General features: G+C 36.2%; 1 protein-coding gene across 1 annotated transcript in view; it reads left to right on the forward strand.

Annotated features, from left to right (window-relative positions):
• The window catches only part of FGF12 (fibroblast growth factor 12), a 289098-nt gene that overhangs the window by 82008 nt on the left and 182272 nt on the right, over positions 1–24818 (forward strand). The window contains exon 3 of the mRNA XM_068973583.1: positions 12070–12173. Coding sequence (XP_068829684.1) covers positions 12070–12173 — 104 coding nt within the window. The remainder of the gene's footprint in view (positions 1–12069; positions 12174–24818) is intronic.

The raw sequence follows: 24818 nt of genomic DNA on the forward strand, positions 1-24818 counted from the left end.
TGGGGTCGCACAGAGTCGGACACAACTGAAGTGACTTAGCAGCAGCAGCAGCAGTGCAGCACGCCAGGCTTCCCTGTCCTTCACTATTTCCTGGAGTTTTTCAAACTCATGTCCATAGAGTCATTGATGCCACCCAACCATCTACTAGAATTTCTTTTCTATTTCTTAAGAGAAACAGTATTATGTAGCCTTACAGCCCATAGCAGCTAAGCACACACTGTAGCTCTTCCTTGGCTGACTTCATGACCTTGGCAAAACCATATTTTTGAGCTAAATTCAGTGCCCTCATATGTAAAGATGGAGGAAGAGTACACGTGTAGAATTTTTTTTTTTCTGTTTTAGACTTTCATTATCATCATGACAGGTATCCTGCCTGTCTTTTACACTACTGTAGTGCCTAGAATACAGGTGATGAATTCATGAACAAACCTAACAGACCATGGTGTCAATTTTGGCAACATAGTGTTTGATGGCAGATTTGTGGAAGATACAAATCTAAAGCCTTCAAAATATTCAGAGATTTCTTTGAGGGTGTTTTTACCCATTGATCTTATGGACTGATACCTGTTCTGTTCACTGAATTTTTCAAATGGAATGTGAGATAAATCTTCTGTACAAGACAAATAGGCTACAGCAGATGAGTGATGACAGACATTTGCTTTCATTATCAGTAGTGATATGCTTCATTTTTCACCTTAAGGGAAAAAAAAAATCAGATTGAATTGACTTGTTAATTATGCAAGTTTTTGAACATCTTTGAAGTAACACAGGAAAGGTTATATGATAATATCAGGATTAAAAGCCAGTGGCAGGATTTCTACCCGAGCTATGGCAAATATTTCCACCCAGCTGTTGTCAAAGAAGGGAGTCATCATGTTGTTCATTTTCACTAAGTTGGAAATCCATAGCGTTTGCTCTTAGCCAATGCTTGGGCTTCCCAGGTGGTGCTAGTGATAAAGAACCTGCCTGCCAATGCAGAAGACATAAGAGATGTGAGTTTGATCCCTGGGTTGGGAAGATCCCCTGGAGGAGGGCACGGCAACCCACTCCAGTATTCTGGCCTGGAGAATCCCCATGGACAGAGGAGCCTGGCTGGCTATAGTCCATGGGGTTGCACAGAGGCAGACAGGACTGAAGTGACAGCATAGCATGCAATGCTTGGAAGAAAAAATTTAAACCTCTAAGTCCCACACAACTAATCAGTTCCATAAGTCAGTAAATTCAGTGGGGAAAATAAAGCAGGCAATTGAATTAATTGATCAGTTGTTTATAAAGTAAGGCATTATATTAAAAGTACTGAATCAACATAGGTGAAATTACGTTGATTTTTACATTATTTGTATGTTTTATTTTAAATATAGTTATTTTTGCTTACTGGATCTTAAACATATAAAATGAAATATATTTTTTCCTCCCATGATTTTTTTTGCAATATTTTATTTTATTTTTTAATTAATTTATTTTTTTTACTTTACAATACTGTATTGGTTATTTTAAGAAGTTTAAATTATGAGGCAGTGATAACCCAGGCATTCACCATCCCACCCCCATTGTGAAACTCTAGATTTGGAGGTTAAATAACACCACCCCCACTGATACCAATAATACTTTGTATTTTGCTTTTATAGTTTAACAAGTTTTTGTGAAAATTGTTATCTTAATTGATCTGCATGGTAAATTGGTGAAATATTCAGAGCAGATATGAAATTTCAGGGAGTTCCTATTCCTTTGAATCAATGTGAGAACTGTCAAATGTTAGAAATAGGGCTCGTGACCCAGAGCTGTATCTTCTGGAGTTTAGTCTTCATTTCAGTCTTGTTTTCTTGACTTAACACTAAAGAAGTCAGGACAATTACATCTTTCCCTTAATTTCTGTAAGAAATGTTGTTTTTGAGGTTAAATTCAATGACCACAATCATTTCAGCTTCTTCTATGCAGTGTACTCTGGATGAAAAAGCCTCATAATTTCATACTTTTGAAGAATCCCTAGTTTGCCGTGAGGCTCAGGCAAAGACATAAATATGATTAAGCAATGTGATAAGTGCTCTGTATGGAATGCCATGAAATTAGGATAAGAGAATAATTCATTTGTCTGAGTGAATACTCCATTGTACTTTATATAACTGCTTTTGTGTTGGAGGATTTAAGAGCTCATAATATCTCCTAGCTTGCCGACTATTCAATAATAGCATTTTTCTATTGAAAAGGGGAAGGGGCAAAATTGACCTTTGTTGTTCAGTTGCTAAGTCATGTCCGACTCTTTGCAACTTCATGGACAGAGGAGCCTGGTGGGCTGCAGTCCATGGGGTCGCTAAGAGTCGGACACGACTGAGCGACTTCCCTTTCACTTTTCACTTTCCTGCATTGGAGAAGGAAATGGCAACCCACTCCAGTGTTCTTGCCTGGAGAATCCCAGGGATGGTGGAGCCTGGTGGGCTGCCGTCTGTGGGGTCGCACAGAGTCGGACACAACTGAAGCGACTTAGCAGCAGCAGCAGCAGGACTATAGCACACCAGGATCCTCTGTCCTCCATTATCTCTCAGAATTTGCTGAAATTCATGTTCATTTACTCAGTGGTACTATCTAGTTAAATGATAAATACCAGACATATATATTAATATCATGACTAACAAAACCAATCAAGTGACCTACAAAAATTATCACAAATATTATAATTGCAAGTGTTATTGTAACAGACTGTGAAATTAGAGGGAAAAATAACCTGATACCAACTTAATTTTAGGTTAAGATTTTGTCAGATATGATATTACTTACATTCTAACAAAACATCCTTATTGAGAGCATAAGTGTGGGAAATGGTATTGAATTTTTAAGACAATTTGATATTGAGTACACAGATTATTTTTGTACACTCATATATCTTTGTTCTATCTCAGTATCTTCTACTATAAATTTACTTGGGCTTTTAGTGAATCAGAAAATGCATCTTTTTCTCTGCATCTTTGCAAATTCAACCCAGTATTTCAAAATACAAATATACTCTTTTAAATCTGTTCATTTTTCCAAGCAATAAGAGCCTGTCCTTAGAAGTTACTTGGAAGGACACTGGATTTATCTGTTGCAAAGAATTTGTAATGAACTTTGGTTTCCCTCTCTCCTTTCCTATTTCTCTTCCTCTTCCTTTCTTCTTTGTGTATTCTTTGTCACGTGAAGTGTTTTCCAGTATGTTTCAGCTTGTCACCATTTTGTCACTGAGATAACTTGTGTAGATAATAGGTGGAAGTTAAATTGAATAAGCACATAACACTTTTATATCACATAGTAGACAGACAAATACTGTATGATATTTCTTATATATAGAATCTAAAAAATGAAAAAAGTGAATATAACAACAACAACAACAAAAACAAATACACTCACAGATATAGAGAACAAACTAGTGGTTACCAGTGGGGAGCTAGAAGAGTGGAGGGGCAAGATAGTAGTAGGGGATTAAGAAGTATAAACTATTAAGTATAAAATAAGCCAGCTATAAGGACTTACTGCACAACACAAGGAACATAGCCAATATTCTGTAGTAACTATAAATGGAATATAACCTTTAAAAATTATGAATCACTCTGTTGTTTGCATATAACTTACATAATACTGTATGTCAACTATACTTCAATAAATTTTTTTAAAGTAAAAAAAAAAAAGGACCTAGCCAACAAAGTTGTTCCAAAATCTTAAAAAAAAATAATATAGCATTTCTTAAAAAGTACTTTTTCCCCAGTCCAATATAATCTTACATGGTGTCCAGTATCTTATTTGTAACAGATTCCCCAGATTCTTCCCTTCCTCTTCATTTTCTACAAAACCTGCATCACCCCCCACACACATATCGGCCCTATGCATCCTATGCTCCTACCTCTCAAACTCTGTTACCATGCAGGTTTTCTGTCTTTCCCTTTAGAGTCAACATCTGAATACACTCCATGTGTGGTAAGTATTATATTTCATTTTTTCTTACATGCTTGATTATGGAAATATGACCTAGAAAAGCTGTGAATAAGCAAGCTTAAAGAGAAACCACTGCTGATTCATTCATTTATTTGGCAAATATTGAATAGTGGCTTCTAAGACCAAGATGCTTCTAAAATGTCGTTGCTAGGCAATGAGGATAATAATAACAGTTTCCTGTGCCTTCAGCTTACCCACAGAATAGGGGGAGTGTCAGAGAGATTTACAGATGAATGTGTATTCCTCAGGGACCACATCTGTTGGATATGTATGTCATTGTTTTCCTAGCCTAAGCATGCCCTGTGACCTATCCTACGTGCTCAATAAACATTAATGAAAAGAATAAGTGACTTTTGATTAGAGATATTTACAAGAAGTTGTATGAGAGTTTTGGTAACTAAGGCCATAGAATCTTACTCCAAATTTTGTGTGGCACTTTTCATTCCCTTCATTTTTTTATTGTTATTTTGTACTCACATCCCACTCAAATGAGGACTTTTTAAATCCTGAAATAAAGCCAAGTAGTCAGTTTAGTTTATTTTTGAAATGACATTTTGCATATCAATATACTAGCATGATGCCTGAAAAAAAGTAGGTATTCAAGGAATAAAATCTTTTCAGTTATTCCTTTCTCATTAGTTACACTTAAATTTCAATCTGAGACTGACTTAAGTTTTATAGGTCCTAAAGCTTATATAATTTGGGGTATAACGTTTGAAAAAAAAAATATAACATAGTGAAATGTAATTTAGGTACAAAAATGAGTAGAGTGAGAAAATAAATCAATAAAAGATTAAATTTTAAAGAGGTGAAACCTATCACAAAATTATAAAATCCAAGGAAGTAATAAAATATTTTAATTATTTGATGTATACAGATCTATAGTGAAAAGTGAAAATGTTCGTTAGTCACTCAGTTGTATCTGACTCTTTGTGATGCCATGCAGCCCACTAGGCTCCTCTGTCCATGGGATTTTCCAGGCAAGAATACTGGAGTGGGTTGCCATACCCTTCTCCAGGGGATCTTCCTCACCCAGGGATCAAATCTGAGTCTCTTGCATTGCAGGCAAATTCTTTTCTGTCTGAGCCACCATAGAAGCCCATTCAGGTCTATACATTTCTGTTATTTTTTTTAATCTTTGAATATATTTTCATGTTAACAGTTTTTATAATAGATTATCTGTAGAAAAATAATTCAGTAATCAACAATGGTATTTTATTTTTTTTTAATTTGTTAAAGTTTACTTAGCTTCATAGCTCATAATTGCTCATTTAAATACCTATTAAAGATTGTTACCAAATTTGAAAATTTTTTTTGTTGTTATAAGATTTTGAACATTTCAAATCCACTATCCAGGTCCTCCAGTAAATAGCTTGCTATTCATTTTATATGTTACTACAGTGGTGCTATGTACCCAACAATCACATAGCCCCATTTTCATGTATCAGCAAGCATTTATGTCTTCATGTGTCTGGGGTGGTCGACTAAGCAGCTGTACTGATCTTGTCTGGCTTACATGTGTAGGGGTTGGCTATCTATCATTCTGTTAAACTAGAATGGCCTTGGATACATAAGTGAGACCACTTTGTTGTTCTCTAGATGTCTTACATCCTTTTCTGGGACCAGTGGGTTAGTCTGCATGTTCTTTTCAATGCCACAGCAGAGAGGAAGTGCATAAACAAGCCAACTTGAGCTCTTTTTCAAGAGTTTGCTTGCATTGGCTAACATGCTATTGGCCAAAACAAGTTCACAGGGCTCAGCCCCGTATCAAGGGGTAGGGCAAAATATCCTTTCAGAGGATTGCAAATTTATATGGCAAAGCACATAGATATAGGGAAGGATAGAGAACTGGGTGTATTACTGCAGTTCATCCATCATTTCCTTCATTACATTAAAAAAAACCTTATTGAAGTATAATAGACATACCCCAAATACCTAAATGTCTAATGTATCCAATTTGGTGAGTTTGGACATATGTATACTTCCCTGGTGACTCAAACAGTGAAGAATCTGCCTGCAATGCAGGAGTCACAGGTTCAATCCCTGTGTTGGGAAGATCCCCTGGAGGAGGAAATGGCAACCCACTACAGTGTTCTTGCCTGGGAAATCCATGGACAGAGGAGCCTGGTGGGCTACAGTCCATGGGGTCACAAAGAGTTGAACATGACTGAGCCAACTAACACTTTACATTCCTAACAACAGTGCCTGAAGTTTCTAGTTTATCGGCATCCTTGCTAACTTCTGTTATCTTTTTTTTCTTTTTAAATACTAGTCATTCTAACAGGTATGAAGTGATACCTCATTGTAGTTTTGATTTGCATTTCCCTGATGATTAGTGATGTTGAGTGTTTATCATGTACTCATCATTTGTATTTCATCTTTGGAGAAATGTCTGCTTAAGTCTTTTGGCCCTTTTTAATTGGATTATTTGTATTATTATTATTATTTTTGCTATTGGGTTGTACTTATATATTTAGAATATTAACTCCTTACCAGATTATGGTTTATAGATATTTTCTTCCATACTTTAGATTGCCTTTTCATTCTGTTGATTGTTTCCTTTGTTGTGCAGAAGGTTTACCTTTGATGTAATCTTGTTTATTTTTGTTTATGTTGCCTGTGCTCCTGGTGTCATATCCAAGAAACCACTTCCAAGATCAATGTCAAGAAGCTTTTCCTCTGTGAATTTTGCAGTTTCAGGTTTATGTATAGATCTATAATACATTTTGAGTTGACTTTTGAGTATGATATGAAATAAGGGTCCAATTTCATTCTTTTGGATGTGGTTGTCTAATTTTCCTAACACCGTGTTGAATAAACTATTGTTTCCCTTTATCACCTCTTTTCCTTACCTTTTCCTGTGTGGTTCAGTGATTGAGCTTGTTATGGATCTCATGATCACCAACTCTATGACTTCTTTTTTCAAAATATGAGTCAGATTTATGTAAGATTTAGAATGAAATACTCATTTTGAAAAGAGCAGGGTTGAGAAGATGCTTGAATGTCATATTAGATGCTTGGACTCTTATGTGGCTTATAATTGTAGTCTTTATTGACTGAATGTTTACTGATATCCCGAATATAAGCAGAATGTGTACCATCCTGCTTATTCTCTCTCTTAACCTCTGTCTCTCTCTCTTTCTATGTGTCTCTCTCTTTCTTCCTCTCCAGCTCTCTGTTTCTCCATATTGTACAAGTGTGATCTAGATATGATGCTTATTTTGGAGAGCTTATAAACTAGTTGTGGTTGGGAAAAAAGATATTTTTAAAGAAAATAAAAATTGTGGTAAATATAGTCGAGATCTAGGATTAGGGGAGCTGAGAAGTGAGAAAAAGCACTTGGTATTTGGTGTATCATTTCAAGCCTGGCATGGGTTTCCATATGAAGATATTGGGTGAATGACATTGCAAGCACAGGCAGTGAAGTAAGTAAAAACATGAAGTTAAAAGAAAGGAGGAAGAAGATCAAATTACTAGAAGCAGTAAATAGATATATTAGAATGAGTAGTGCAGTAGAGCAGAAATACAGGTTATATATAAATAATCTTGAATATTGAGCTGAGATGTTTTAAGTTTTTAATTTCCTTTTCATCTTAAAAAGCAGCTTTTCTTTATACATTCCTAGAAATAATGTCTTTTCATGACTCTTAAAATTAATAATATTTACTGAAAATAAGGTAAGTACATAGAACTAGGGTAAACATTGCATAAACTTACCCTCAAGTGTCCTTAAAGAAGGAGACAGATGTGTAAGCAAATAACTCTATTACTGTGTTCCAAAAACCATTGCAGAGATATGCCATGAAATAAATAATTATGGAAAAGGAAACTTATCTCTCAAGGGTTTGGATAAGACTTACGGTCCAGTTAAATAGGGAAGATAGGGTTTCCAAAAACCTATCTTCCAAAAAGAGAGGGCAAAAGAACCATGAATCCAATCTAGTTTAATTAAGATCAAGGGGAAACTTAGGACATGGCAGAAAGCTCTGTGAAACTGCTTATGATGAATGGAACAAGTTGCAGGTGATAAACTGGACGTGTGGTTTACAGTCAGGTGGTAAAGGGCATTGAGGGTCAGACTAAAGGCTTTGGATCTGTCCTGTAGATGATGAATAGTCACTTGAGGAATCAAGCAGGGAACTGACAGCAGGGAACTGGCGTGAGTAGAGGAAAGGGACTTGGAAGAATGGTGTGACCCAGTTGCTCTTTGAGAATGGAAAGGAAGACCGGAGATATAGGAGGGATTGTCACTAAGTAACAAAGGGCTGGAGCCAGAGTTCTGTGGAAGATACATAATAGATCAGAAGAAGTCATTTGCCATTCTTCAAGATTTTAAGAGGCAGATGCAGACCCTTCCAAAGAGAATAGCTTTTAGCTTTTACCACTGAAAACTCTCATACCAGATTGTTTACTGATTTTGTTTTTAATGAACTTGCTAAATCTCCCAAAGCGTACCATCTAAAAGCCATTATCACCTTATGGTTCATATAAAACTTTCACACAAGTTTCTTGTTTTTGTCTCTGTCTTGCTTTAGAAGTTTTCTCACTCTTCTCAGATAGGAAAAGCTTTATAGTTGCTTTTTTAAAATCTTTTTTTAGCTAAATGAACCAATGTTCTTTGCAATTGTCCTGGGAAATCTTTACTTTAGAAAGACATTTATGCACAATTTTGGATTTCATTACTCTTTTTCATAAGTATCATCATTGACCTTGTTGTTTTCCAGTGGTTGCATTTATTTACAGTGTGTAAATGTAGTTCATACCTCATGTGTTGACTCTACGTTTGTTCCCAATGTCTATCGGTTAGAAGTAGATTTGGCTCAGACTAAAGTAACTAAAGTAGGTTGCACAGACTAAAGTAACAAGGACGTATTTTTCTCACATAAAAGCCAGACCTAGGTAATTGAAAGCTGGACTGGTGCCATTGCTCCACAAAGTCCTCAGGGGCCCAACTCTTTACAGTTCACTTGTCATCACCCTCTCAGGGGGCAGCCCTTGTTTTCATGGCCTGAGATAATCCAGTAACCCTAACCTCAAAGGGCAGTTGTCTTGAAGAAACGGATATTCAGGAGTACAAAGACATTTCTGCCTACATCTCACTGGCCAGTACTGATCCATTGCCACAGTTAGACACAGGCTATGTATGGAAAGTTAGCAAAATTTTCTATTATTTTTGAGAAGATGAGAATGGATATTAGGTGAAATTAAACTTAAAAGAGGAGGAGGAGGAAATAGGATATTTGGGGCAGATAGCCACATTAGAGAGCCAAAAAACCTTTGTTCAGTTGCATTTCCACCAGGATTACCTCTCTGAACCTGTTTGCTCTTCTAAAAATTAGGCTAATCATTCTGTCTTAAATTCTTCATGATGTTGATGGGTGAGGGTCAAATACAATGATGAATTCATCAACACTTTGAAAATTGTGTTGCACAAAAATAAAGTATTATTTTAAAAGTGGTACGCGATCTTCTGAATATAAGCTCAGTAGATACAGGTGAGGTGATATGTCAATTTATATCAGACCTTATGGTTACCTTATTTGACAAGCAGAAGAATCATATGTCAATGACAAATAGCTCTTTAATAGAGAGAACACATCTCTGTATATGTCAAGGATGTGATAGTGTATTTGATTCTTCTGTCAATTCTACATATTAAGGGTTGTTATGCCCATTTTACAGACAGGAAAACTAAAGCAGAGAGTAAACAAATGGTTCCAAGGCACACAGCTTCTGAGTGTTGAGTTTAGAAACTACTCTGTCTATGAATCTCTCCCACTTTTTTGTAATCTGTGTTGCTGCTTTAATGTTTATACACCACACTTCTTGTTGCCCATTTGATAAAATCTAGATCTCTAAGATGGGAGTGACAGACTCTCAGGTGTTTTCTCCCTACTTTATCTCCATGGTGTTCTTGCCCATTCCTCCCCAGTATGAATCGGATCCTTCAATCTGCTAGTCCCTTCCTAGACACATGCACCACCCTACAGAAACTCACTTCCTGCCCTACTATAATGTTTCTGATCTTCGCCTACTCAACTTCTGTCCCTTCTTTAAGTGTCAACTTGGGTCTCCTCTTCTGTGTGAGACATTTCTTGAACACTTCAGATCACAGATCTTCCATTTCCCTGAACTTCTGTACATAGAGAATATATATATATAGAATGCATATATTACATTTAATTATAGAAATACATTATACACTGTATCAGATTATTCCATATGCCTTAGCTTTCTCTCCCCAACTAGACTTTAAGGTCTTATACTACTTCCCATTTCAGTAACACAAGGACAATTGTAAGAACATGGGAGGAACAAAAACAAGTACAGATTCAAATTGTGGTAACAATTAATTGTTAAGCATCTGCTAAGATTTAGTCTCAGCTTTCATGACAGATCAGAAAAAAGATTCAGAGGCAAAGAGACTGGTCCAATATCTAGGAATTGAATACTGCTATATTAAACTTGTGGTCTTCGGCTTGATCCTTTGGAACTATCAGTTGAACATTTGACTAAAAGCCAAATACTGTGTACATGTCTGTGTCTTGTGTGTGTGTGTGTCTGTGTCTTGTGTGTGTGTGTGTATGTTTGGCTTACTATTCCATGTTGAGAGAACCCCAGAAAATATACATATGTATTTTTATTATATTCAAGACTGAGACCAGAACTGATGGGAATTTTATCAGTAGAAAAGATAGATAAGAACTTCTAACTAAGGCAGGATGTTAAAGTGAACTACAGGGATATTCTCTTATGTTATAAATATTTAGTTGTTATAAATATTTCATTCATATTCATGTTATCTATACTGCCTAGCTATATGGTTGCTTTCCAACTTTAGGTAATATGAATTCTTTCAGGATAGAGATAATGTTTTATGCTTCCGCTCATTTTGTATTTATCAGTGTTAACTAAAATAGTGCTGTATAGGGATATATAATTTATAGAAGTACACTTTTGAAGGAATTAGATTATCTTATTTATTTTCTTTCTGATATTTATGTGCCTTCTCCAAGTAGACAAGGAGACTGTTGAATATTTTCAGTAGTGGACAACACAAATATTGAAAGACTACAAACATATTCTCATTTTATCGTAGGATATTTAATTAAATTTATGAAGTTGATTTTTAATGGTTTTGTGCATAAATATGGACATATATGTATATATTTGATATACAATATGTCCATCAGAGCTTAAGCTTTCTAGCAATCATTGATGCATCTATCTACTGCTGCTGCTGCTGCTAAGTCACTTCAGTCGTGTCCGACTCTGTGTGACCCCATAGACGGCAGCCCACCAGGCTCCCCCATCCCTGGGATTCCCCAGGCAAGAACACTGGAGTGGGTTAAAAATAAAGAGAACTGTTTTCCTGTTTCTAGCTTAGTTAAGTATAAGCCAGGGGGCTTCCCTGTTGGCTGAGAGGTTAAAGCGTTTGCCTGCAATGCGGGAGACCCGGGTTCAATCCCTGGATCGGGAAGATCCCCTGGAGAAGGAAATGGCAACCCACTCCAGTATTCTTGCTTGGAGAATCCCATGGATGGAGGAACCTGGTAGGCTACAGCCCACGGGGTCGCAAAGAGTCGGACACGACTGAGCGACTTCATTTTAAGTATAAGCCAGTGGTTTTTGCTTTCATCTTGTGTGTTTAAGAAGACAGTGTTCAGGACCACAGGGAAAAGAAGCTCTGGCATATGTTATGAAGATCACATTTTATTTTCAATTATGATTTGAAATGTGTTTTCTTCTGTTAAGAATTTTTTGGTTCAAATTATTCGTTTGTTAGGAAAAATCATCTTATACTACTTGAACGTATGTTCATTTTGTAGAGTGGAGATCCTGGACTCTCAGATCCATGAGGGGTGCTTGGAGTCCTTCTAATCTAATCCCTTTTTTACAGACGAGTTTATGTGATTTACCTAAAGTCACAGAGTGTTAATAATTAGTCATGCTGCAGAAACAAGAAGTCAGTTCTCCTCATTCTTTGAACTCTCCCCCACCAACTAATATCAGCTCATAGGTTTTAATCCTCAAAAGAGTCATTTTAAGAAGCAAGATGATAAATTCAAAAGGTCATTTATCTTTTCCTCTCTTTTTGCCTTCTAGCCCTCTTCAATCTAATCCCTGTGGGCCTGCGTGTGGTGGCCATCCAAGGGGTGAAGGCCAGCCTCTATGTGGCCATGAATGGTGAAGGCTATCTCTACAGCTCAGTAAGTACCTTGGTGTTTGTGCATGTGTGTGTGTGTGTGTGTGTGTGTGTGTGTGTGTTTGTGCACACACAGAAACTGGCATTGAGAGATAATGAAGTAACCATATTTTAGGGAGAAAAATTACAAGTTGAAGTCATTTTATATTTTCCGACCCAGTGTGTCAGTGTTACTATACACATTTTATAATTTATAATGTTAAAGATCATGCTTTGTTGAGAAAGAACTAGCAACTCTTCCTGTGATATAAAGTCTCTTTTTCTAGTTTCTACTTCTAGAGGATAATCCTGTGAATTTTATATTTAATTCAAGAGGTAAGACATTTTTCCTCTATGCTGTTACTTCTCTTTAAAACACAGTGGATGGTTTAGGAAGCTGAATTCTTGAATTTGTCTGGGAATCTTCTCTGACTTATTATAGAGAAAAAACCTTTCAGAATAAACTGTTGTTTTTGTTTGTATTTAACAAAACTGTGTAGTACCTAATGTGTCAGATTCCTCAGATAACTGGAGAATTGATGAAATGAGCTTTGAATTCGGGGCTGAGCTATTTGAGTTTAATTTGCATTTCGGCTACTGTATTCCTTTGGGAAAGTCATCTCTTCTCTTTGACTTAATTTCCAAACCTTCAAAATGAGGGTGTTGGGCCTCAGGCTGTCAAACATCCCTCTTAAATCTAAAACTGTTAAAATTAGGCAGCCTCAGTAGCTACATTATGAGCCCTGGCATATTTGAAAGCAGTTAATAACCTCACTCTCAAGATAATAATTTATGCACTGAGACAGTGCACGACACTTAATCTTGTGTATGTATGTAATTCCTGTTATATCCTAAGGAAATTACATATTTCAGAACTATCCTTGAAAACCGCAGATTTCCACCTTTCTGTCTATGATCTCAGTAAATAGACTTAAGTTATTCAGGAAGTTCACTTATGCCTACTAGATTCTCAGTTAATTATTAAACAGCTTTTATTAAACATTTTCCATAGTCAGATGAATCTCTGGTACCCTGTGCTTGCTTCCACCTCTCATTCTTATTAACGTTCTTAAAGTTGCTATTTTACTCCTGAACAGGTTCATATCTGAATATGCATTTATATACCAGATGTGTACATGCACATTTTCTCAATGGTTCTAACTCAAACTAATTCTTAAAGGTAGATACATTTTTTGGCTAAAACAATGGGCTTTCATGCTTAATGTGTCATAATTCTAACATTTCTTAATGTCCAATTATTGTGAGTCTGTATTTTAAATGTGAGAATTAAAATAAGAAAAAAAAGTTAGCTGGTTTTGTTTTGAATGACTCCAGTTAGTGAAACTTAAAAAATATATTTTTTTAATGTATTATAAGCTAAAACATTTAGGTGATCTTAGGATACTATTAATTTAAGAATTTAACCAGTCATCAAGTAAACATCTGAAGGTAGACCATGTTTATGTCTTAGAAGGTTGTTATTCATTTTTATATTTATTTAAAAGATCATGATTCAGGTTGTAATTCTGCACAAACTTTAGAGTTCAGATTTCTGAACCAGAAGTCATTTCCAAAGGTCTGGGAAGAAGGAAAATAAAAAGTATTGTCTGACAATGGTATTGTAGCATGTGGCAGCTGTGTAGGAGCCTGTGTGTGTGTGTGTGTGTGTGTGTGTGTGTGTGTGTGTGTGTGTGTGTGTGTGTGTGTATGAAGAGGGTGGGGACTGGGAAGGGTCACTGTTTTTGGGTGCAATCCCAAAGTTCCTGGAAGAGGCGCCTGAGCTGAGTATTCAGCATGACATACCTGGACTTCATGTGTGGCAACACTTTTAAAGAAGCAGTTTTTCTATCTTTGTTGCTGAGAGCTAGGCTTAAAATACAGGGATCCCATAGGAGAGATTTTAAGAAATTTTTGACTAGAGAATGTTACAATAGGTGCTTTGTTTGTAATTGATCGAACACCTTAGTAAAACCTGTTGAGTTACCTGATTTGGGTACCTAGAGTTTTAGCTTACCTCTATGCTTAAATTTACCAAGCATCTGCAACTTTTTTCCTGTGTGGTACTGCTAGGCTACTGGAACAATGTTCTTAATTATAAGCGTGGCATCGCTGACATAGGGCATCAGGGTCCCTACTTTCAAAATCAGTCTCTTTCTAGATAGGATGAATAGTAGGAAATGGTGGTTTTTAATTTTATACTAGCTTTTCCTACTGTCCGTTCCTTTGTTACAGGACGAAGTGGTGATAGTAACTCAGTCGTGTCTGACTCTTTGTGACCTAGGGACTGAAGCCCGCCTGGCCCCTCTGTCCATGGGATTCTCCAGGCAAGAATACAGGAGTGGGCTGCCATGCCCTTCTCCAGGGACAGGACAAAAGGGGGCCGGTATTGGGAGAAGCACACCTGAAAGAGAATTGGGTATCAAGGCTTCATCATACTTGTTTTCCTTCCTGTGTGTGCAGCATGTCTCAGCAAGAGAGCACTAGCATGGCCAGGAGCCTTGCAGTGAGTTAAAAACAGGCTGTTACAGGCTTTCTTGAGGTGCTTTTGGTATATATTAAGGCTTGAAGTTATTTGAAAAGCAGTTTCCTACTTTATGGTAAACAGTATAGCCGAGCATACCAATAAGGTCCATTCCTGGAATTTGAGGTGGGGGTGCAGGGAGACTGATGATATGTTTCTGAAGGCGAACCCTAGAGATCCTAAAGAAGCTCAGTTAGAATCCAAGAGGAATTCTCAAATGGTATCATGCATGTAGTGTCATTTACCTTGTCTGTATTCATAGTTAAGCTTGGAATTAATTCCCTTGCTACTTCTGATTCCCCTGCTCCTTTATCACAAGACAAAAGAGAGAGTAGTAAAGACTACTACTTTACTATCAAGGACTATTACTTTACTACAAGGGACTGTCTGGTAGCATAGAGCTAAAGTTTTGAAATCCATTCTGAAACTCTTTATTTTAATAGGTGATTTTAATACATAAGCATTTAATGAGATTGTTGATGCATCTGGATTTGTTTTTACCCTCGTAGTCTGCACTTTTTGCTTCTATTTTATTTTCTCACATTATTGAAACATTTTCTTATTCTATCTGTATTCTTCTGCTAGTTTGTAAATGTAGGTTATAATCCTAGTCTTTTAAGTATTTATATTTTTTAACATACATAAATAGTTTGCTGAATAATAAAATATATTTATTTCTGTCCTTCTAAACAGCTGATAGACCTTGGTATGTTTTCTTCCCTAGTAAATACTACCATTCTTGTCAGCAATTAGACTATTTACACTTTAAACTAAAATATGCACAGTTATTATTCTATAGTAAAATTTAAATTTGTGACTCAAAGTAATTTCTGTGCACATAGGTTTAGTTTTCTTGTGTGTCACATTTGGTCCTTCTGAGTTCACTTTTCTTCTAAACAAAATCCTTTTCTGTTTGTTGGTCTATAGACTGTGAATTCCCTTCATTTCTAGTACCTGTGAAAATACTTTACTTTCATGTTCAGTCTTGAATTATAGTTCAGATAGTTACATAGTTTTTAGTAGAGCTATATTTTCCCCAACACTTTGAAAATTATATTCCATTGATTTCCTGCCATCTGTTGTTGACTGTAAGAAGATTGCTGTCAGTTTAATATTCTCTTCTTTGTAGATTATCTATGTGGAAAATTAAATAAATTTTTACTCTTTATACTTCATGTTCTGCAAATTCACTATAATGTCTCATTGTAAATCTATATTAAGTTGTTAGAAATTCAGAATCACTTTCAGTCCAAAGAAATCAGACTTCTTTAATTTTGGAAAGTTGTAACTCTTGCCATATACATTTTATTTCTCTGTTACAATTTCCAGCCTTTTGTGCTGATAGTATTTAAGTGACTTTGACTAGAAACCTGAAATTTTATCTACTCTAGAAATGATGCCAGCTGTTTTGTGATTTCAGTCACTGTGCTTTAAAGTTTTGGATGTCTAATGGTTTCCATTCCATATCTACCTGATCTTGACTGATTTCTGTTTTTACTATTTAGCTCTTTTTACAGAAAGTTATTAACTTACTTATGTCTCTGAGCGTTCTTATAATACTTATTTGAATACTTATAATTCTTATAATACTTATTAGACTTTTCCATAAATTTAATTGCTTTTGTAATGAATTCATGTTTCAATTGATGATTTTGTTAGCTGTCAATTTTAGAATAAGATTCAGATTATATTATGATTTAGAGTTAGTTCTGCATATGTTTGAATTTTGTTCCGCAGGCCCATTTCTCTTTGTTTTTCTTTCTCCATAATCTTCCTTTTAAGTCTGCCCTCAATTTCCACCATATATTTGATTGCTTCTATGTAGCCTCTGGGGCTTCCCAGGTGGCTAAGTGGTAAAGAATTTGCCTGCCAGTGCTGGAGACACAGGAGACGTGAGTTCAATTCCTGGGTCAGGAAGATCTCCTGGAGAAGGAAATGTCAACCCACTCCAGTATTCTTGCCTGGAGAATATATGGACAAAGGATCCTGGGGAGCATGGAGTTGCAAAGAGTCTGACACAACTTAGCAACTAAATAGCAACAACAACAACAAATCAAACCTCCAGTCGCCTTAGTTTAGAAAAAGATTTTGAGTCATTTCAAGACTCGAATCCTAGCATAGCATTGGGTTAGGAAAGGGGGCCTGGGCAAGAGTATTGCTTGGTCTTATCTCTCTCATAAGGAGGCTATGTCTGTCATTGCATCTTGTTTAAAATAGTAGCAGCATTAAAAAAAAATACAGTTGATATACAATATTACATTAGTTTCAGATGATCTACATAGTGATTAGAAATTCATATACCTCAGAAATAATCACTGTGGAAGTCTAGTAACCACCTGTCTCCATACAGTTATTATAATATTATTGATCATATTCCTTATACTATATATTAAAACTCTGGGTCTTATTTATTCTGTAATTAAAATCTTATACCTCTTCATTGGTTCACTTATTTTGTCCAATCCTACAACCCCCTCCCATCTGACAACTGCTGGTTCGTTCTCTGTATCTATGATCTGTTTTCATTTTGTTTTGGTTGTTTGTTTTATTTAATTCCACAAATATGTGAGACCATATAGTATATGTCTATATCTGGCTTATTTCACTTAGTGTAATACTCTGTAGACCCAACAGTGTTGTTACAAATTGAATAATTTCTTTTTCTTTTAAATGTTCCATTATATATATGTGTGTGTCTGTGTGTTTGTGTATGTGTGTGTGCACACACACACTCAGTTGCTCAGTCATATCCTACTCTCTGTGACCCCATGGGCTGTAGCCTGCCAGGCTACTTTGTAATGGGATTTTCCATGCCTGGGAAATGGGAATGGGAATAGCTAAATCTGATGCTTCAGCAGGAATACTGGAGTGGGTTGCCATTTCCTTCTTCAGGAAATCTTCCCAAACCAGGGATCTAACCTGTGTCTCTTATGTCTTCTGCATTGGCGGGCGATTCTTTACCACTAGCCACCTGGGAAGCTCCCATATGTATGTATGTATTATGTATATATATGTGTGGTGTGTGTATATATATATATATCACATGTATATATACATTTTTTATATAGTCATCTATTGATCAACACAGGTTGTTTCTATATCATGGCTATTGTAAATAATGCTTTAGTTAATATATTATTATTACAAGATATTGAATATAGTTACCCGCAATAAACAGTAGGCCCTTGTTGTTTATATATTTTAATGTTTATTTTTAAAATCAACATTGCTTATCCTATTTGCTGTTGCAATTAAAGATGTGTGACTCCATACTGTTACAGCATAATATCTTGGCACTACCTTTAGAATTGTATACCTAAATCTGATGCTTCAGCAAGAACAATGTTGAGATTGCAATACGATACTGACTTTACATTGAAAAACTGAGTCAAAATTTATTGAGATATATAGAAGGGGTCTCTGAGGAAGAAGAAAAGAGAAAGCCAGTTTTGAGAGTTATTGGAAGAAGACTGCTTTATGCCCACAAAATGGCATTAGGATTTTTTTATTTTACACCTCTAATTTCTTTTCTTCCCCACTATCATAAATGTCCAAAATTTTCCATCACTGAGGATAAATAAAAATTTTCTCATTTTCTGCAGCCAAAAATAACTCCCACATTTTACACTTTAGTAGGACATTTATCTGTATATTTCCTTTCTTTTGTTGGAATTATTTTCATGCCCTATCTATTAATTTTGATACAAGTTCCTTGAAGTCAGTGATCATATTTAATATATATTAATATATACTATAAGACTTCCCAGGTGGTGCAGTGGTAAAAAATCTGCCTGCCAATGCAGGAAACGCAGAAGATGCAGGTTCCATCCCTGAGTCTGGAAGATCTCCTGGAGAAGGAAGTGGTAACTCACGTCAGTATTCTTGCCTGGGAAATCCCATGGACAGAGGAGCCTGGCACGCAACCTTGGGGTTGCAAGAGCAACTGAGCACATTCACCCATGCTTGCATCTGGAATATAGATACAAAAGAGTTACTCACTGTGGAATTTGAGTTTCTCCATCACCTGACTTCCTCACGGAATGCTTTGAATTTGCGGTATATGCAGAATTATTTCTTGGGTAATGGTGTCTCTGAAAAGTCTAATATTGAAGGAGAGATGGGGAGAGAGAGGGGGAACACCTTAGCCATTAGTGCCAAATGAATCATAGAGTTTTGAAGTTAATGGTGACTGAATAGAGAGAAATCAAAAGCCAAACCACAGAGGCTTGTCTAGCAATTAGATTGTCAAATATTCAGATTAGATTATTTGCATAATTTTTCCCATATACTTGAAGTTTTCTTGAATTTTATATTTCTTTTTCATCCTAGGTTGATTTTTGGCTATAGTACCTAGAAAATTGCTTATTTTACCTACTTTTTAAAAACCCTCATATATATATATATATTAACTGGGTTATTTTGATCAACACAGCTCAAGAATCTGGCTGTGTTGCTTGCGAACATATAACGTGAAATTGTGTTGCTTTGTTTAGAATTAGGTTGTTTTTCTTCAGAAAGAATCAGCAGGTTATTAGTTATACTTTCTGTAAGGAACGAATGATGATAAGCATCCATTTTTACCTTATGATGTTTTCAGTAATAAGTGGTATTGGATTTATTCCAAGAGTTTATAATTTCTGGAAAATGTTAATACTTTAGCTCTGAGCTAGTCTTAAATTGTAAAAATTACCATATGTATTTCCTGTAGCATTTTTTTATTGAAAAGTAAAAATAGTATTATATATTTCCTGTAGTATTTTTTATGAAAAGTAAAAATAGGATTAAGATTCTAAGAGTAGTACTAATGAGAACCTTTGGTTGAATCATTTGAAAATGATACTACAAGTTAGATTTTTGTCTTTCTACCTTGCCATTGGGCACATTAGGCCAACATGTAGTCATATATCCCAAATTTCTCAGTTGTGTTTTTTAGTTCATTAGTGAATCAGGTAGTATTAAGTAGTATGTAAGAATGAAATCCTTATAAATAAAACTGGGTTTGAATCACAACTCTGTAACTTACTTCCTTTGTGTCATTGGGGAGATTTCTTAACCTTCTAGACCCCGTTTCCTTATATATAAAATGGAGATAATAATGAAAATACCATCTTCATAGTGTTGTAGCAAGGATTAAATGAGACAATACATGTAAAACCCTAGCACTGTGCCTAGTACACAGTTAGTGCTCAGTGTCAGCTGCAAGTAGTAGTAATAGATATATTAAATAAGATGCTCATTGTAGACTAAATCAGTTTCTTATCATCATTTCATGAAGTTCACGTAGGGTAATGCTACCCTTCTTTTCAGTGGTAATTCCCGGTTTGGCTAATCTAATATCTTTAGCCACCCTGGCCATGGGAGGTTAGTTGCAGAGTATCTCTCATTAAGTTAGAGCCAATTAACTTCAGACCAAAGACTTGACTTTATCTGTTGAAGGAGAGTTTCCTTTCTCTTTTTTAAACTGAATTTAGAACTTAGAGGATCAAGGGCTACAGCCATCTTAAAACTACTAGGAGAAGGACTTCCCTGATGGTCCTATGGTTAAGACTTCACCCTACAATGCAGGGAGTGCAGGTTCAATTCCTGGTTGGGGAGCGAAGATCCCACATGCCTTGAGGCCAGAAAAACAAAACAAAATAGATGCAGTTTTACACCAAATCCAATTAAGATTTTAAGGTTAATAGTAATTATATTAGAGAAAACAAAACACAAGGAGAAATCATGGCTTAGAATGATTCCAACATTCAGAAGACAGAATGTTTCCAGGTGGAAAGATGGAGAAACCAGGTCTTGTTCACATCCTTTGACATTGCACATGAAGACATACCTGGAGCCAGTCCTACCACTGAAGTTTTCAGTTGTAGGAGCCAATTATTACCCTTCTGTGTGAACCAGTTTGGGCTGCATTTTTTTTAACCTGATAAACTGACAACGGAGCAAATCAGTTTTCAGAGTTTTAATACTTTCCAAGAAAGCTAAAGCTCCATTTGTTTCCTGTTCTCCATGTCATGTCTGCTGAAGAATTTCCCAGTGGCCTTGTTCTGTGGAGTTAGGACTTTACTGTGGCTTTCTGGGCCAGCTTGATTCCCAAAAGAGATTCTCTGCTCTTATTACTTCTGCCTTCCCTTGCCTGTTCCCCTCCAAAACCAATGTAAGAATTTTTCATTTGCGTATATACTTATTTCTTGGGTTTTTAATGAATAAATGATCAAAAGATAGGACTCAACAACTTTTCTTCTTCTCTGCCCCCCATCTTGGGCCACTTTTTCTACTTCTGGGGACATTTTTCAAAATATCTCCTTATATAACTCACTTGGAGGGAATTATATAAAATAAGTCTATAAGCCATGCCTTTGATAAACTTCAGGGATGGGGAAAGAGAAGCAGTTATGAATGCTAAATGCAGAGGGAAAATAAGTAAGTAATCAGTTGAGATTTGAGTGGAATAGAGAGGTAGGACATGGAACAACAGATTGGTTCCAAACAGGAAAAGGAGTACGTCAAGGCTGTATATTGTCACTCTGCTTATTTAACTTCTGTGCAGAGTACATCATGAGAAATGCTGGGCTGGAAGAAGCACAAGCTGGAATCAAGATTGCCGGGAGAAATATCAATAACCTCAGATATGCAGATGACACCACCCTTATGGCAGAAAGTGAAGAGGAACTAAAAAGCCTCTTGATGAAAGTGAAAGAGGAGAGTGAAAAAGTTGGCTTAAAGCTCAACATCCAGAAAATGAAGGTCATGGCATATGGTCCCATCACTTCATGGGAAATAGATGGGGAAACAGTGGAAACAGTGTCAGACTTTATTTTTTGGGGCTCTAAAATCACTGCAGATGGTGACTACAGCCATGAAATTAAAAGACGCTTACTCCTGGGAAGAAAAGTTATAACCAACCTAGATAGCATATTCAAAAGCAGAGACATTACTTTGCCAACAAAGGTCCATCTAGTCAAGGCTATGGTCTTTCCACTAGTCATGTATAGATGTGAGAGTTGGACTGTGAAGAAGGCTGAGTGCCAAAGAATTGATGCTTTTGAACTGTGGTGTTGGAGAAGACTCTTGAGAGTCCTTTGGACTGTAGGGAGATCCAACCAGTCCATTCTGAAGGAGATCAGCCCTGGATGTTCTTTGGAAGGAATGATGCTAAAGCTGAAACTCCAGTACTTTGGCCACCTCATGGGAAGAGTTGACTCATTGGAAAAGACTGTGATGCTGGGAGGGATTGGGGGCAGGAGTAGAAGGGGACGACAGAGGATGAGATGGCTGGATGGCATCACTGACTCCATGCACATGAGTCTGAGTGAACTCCGGGAGTTGGTGATGGACAGGGAGGCCTGGCGTGCTGCGATTCATGGGGTCACAGAGAGTTGGACATGACTGAGCTACTGAACTGAACTGAAAGCAGAGAAACAGAAGCAGTTCATTTTTATGACTAAGTCTGAAGATAAGTCCACTAATTAAATAGACAGCACTGAGGAAAAAACAAGAAAAAGCAAAATAAAAAAGCATATTGATAGCTGGTCAAATTAGAACAATTGTCAGACAAAGACAGGTCACAGCGTGCTACATTTTGAGGAGAATTCAAGTCTACAGCTTACTGTATTTATGGTGCATTTAAAGTTTGTTTCTGCAACATAGATTTTTAAAATCTAGTAGTTAAATTGGGGAAATGGTTTAGCTGCATAGAAATGTATATGTCAAAACTGACATGTATTTCAGGAATCTCTAAATGAAAATGAAGAAATTTTGAGGCCACTGAAAACATCAGTCTCACATGGGTACCTGTGTCATAGTTCATCCAGGAGCATTCCAATTTGTGTCTGATGTCTTAGTGTAAGTAACTGACCCTTAGAGGAGTCTGGATTAGGATTTGAGTAATAATTATATAATCAGATTATACATGATCCTACATATGATTCAGCAGGTGATTACATGTCAATATAAGCATGAAATCTCACTGAATAACTTGAAAATTTCCTTTTCTGATTTCCTTTCCAAAACCAACTTTTAATGGTAAATTTCTTAAGTTTATTTTCCTGTATCACTCAGTAATCGAGTATGGTTGTGAGTATGAAAAGATACCCATAGCAATGGTTTAAAGGGATGATAGGTTTAAGGTTTCTCATGTAACCAGATTCTGGAGATAGATAGAGGTGCCAATGTCTTTACGTTTATTTGATTTTCTTCTCATGGTGCAAGATGGCTCCTAAATCCTTCGCTAACATGTATACATTCTGGGGAGTAAAAAGGGGCACAGAGAAAGAGATGAAGACTTTATCAGGAAAGCACACTTTCCCAGAGATTGCAGAAATATCCATAGTGATGTCCAGTGATGACCACCCCGTGGACTGTAGCCCACCAGGCTCCTCCCTCCATGGGATTCTCCAGGCAAGAATACTGGAGTGGGTTGCCACTTCCTTCTCAAGGGGATCTTCCCGCCTCAGGGATTGAACCCTGGTCTCCCGCATTGCAGGCAGACGCTTTAACCTCTGAGCCACCAGGGAAGCCCGTGTCACATAGTCACCCCTAAGTGAAAAGAGTGTAGGGAAATGTTTCAATTAAAAAGTTTTGGGGGGTGGCTGTCAATAAGACACTGCCATATTCAACAAAATCATTGTTCTGTTAATATGGAGGAGAAAATGGATATTGGGTAGACACTCAACAACTGCCACACTTCTCCAGACTAAAAATATAAATGTAGATAATGTAAGACATTGGGACAAGAGAGTCAGAGAGACAGAGAGCAAGTGAACATATTGAATAATAGATCTGCATGTATAGTTTCTTCACATAAGATCTTCTGAATCACTGTAAGTTTGGTTGAAAAAATAATGACTCTCTCCTCTAAGATACTGAACTCCAGTGACTAAAATACTGAACTCTAGAGACTAAAGGGAAGAGATCTTACCTGTACTTTTATTCAGGTCCAGATAGATTAGAATTTACTTGGAATTTGGTGACAGAAGCTTTCTGCTTGTTGAGTTTTCATTACAGATTACTAGATACTTCCTCCCAAATTTCTCTTGGTAACAAGGGCAAAGATGAATAAGTGTTACTACTTCAACTTTCATTCTTTCATTTCATTGGAGGGTAAAAGTCCTCTCTGTAGGGAACTGTGAGAAGTCGTGAGGGAACTGAAAGCCGTAATGGAGTGGGACATAGCATATTGCCTTGTAAGGTTGTGTTTTTGCCTGTGGTTTCACTATAACTGTTCCTGAAACTCCAGGGATTGGCAACTTTTCCATGCTCCCGTTTAACCAACAATTTATTACCTATTTATTTCGGATTCTTAGTGTGGCACAGATTGTCTTAGGCTCCGAAGATAAAGTGAAAAGCACTTCTACTGTGGTAGGAACACAAGATGATGTGGAGTCAAATAAATGTGGGAATTTATTATTTAAGATTGGTTTTATAAAAGGGAAACATATTTCAGTAATAGAGAATAATAGAGAAAACTAATCGTGACAGGAATGCCATGAAAATTTCTTTGAGATGTTATTCAAGCTAAAACCTAAAGAATGAGAAGAAAGAACAAAACAGAGGAAGAATGATACTAGCAGAGGCAGAAATAAGTTGAAAACATTCATAGGAATAAATATTTATAAATATTATTGTTCTTATCCATTCTATCATAACTTTTGTACCTGGATTTTTAATTCTAATATATATTAGTTTACTCATAGTCTATTTAAAATATTTTTATTTATCATGTGCTGAGTACTATTTTGGGTGCTCCAATCTTGAGAGAGGTAAAGGACAAACACTGCTTTCACACTGTAATAAAAGAATGACATTGTTAGGGGTTATTAAAGGAAGGAAGCAGGATTATAGAAACATAATGCATTTTATATCTTGGCATATTTTTTAATTTTTAAATTTACATGAACTCTTACAATGAATTTCTTTCTGTCATTTGTATTATCCTTGTTTTTTGACTCCTTTTACATTGAATCCAGGAAAAAGTTGCATGTTTTTAAAAATTTCATATGATATTCAAGGAATTCTTTCTTTATTATTAATATTCCTAAGAAATTTCCAGGAACTTTCTCAGCTTTTTCAATGAAATGACTTCTTTGGCATTATTTTCAAACCTTGAAACCCAATTAGTAGCACATTTCCAAAAATATATGTATTTTAAAAGCT

This window comes from Capricornis sumatraensis, chromosome 1, assembly GCF_032405125.1.
Source record: "Capricornis sumatraensis isolate serow.1 chromosome 1, serow.2, whole genome shotgun sequence".
Taxonomy (NCBI): Eukaryota; Metazoa; Chordata; class Mammalia; order Artiodactyla; family Bovidae; genus Capricornis; species Capricornis sumatraensis.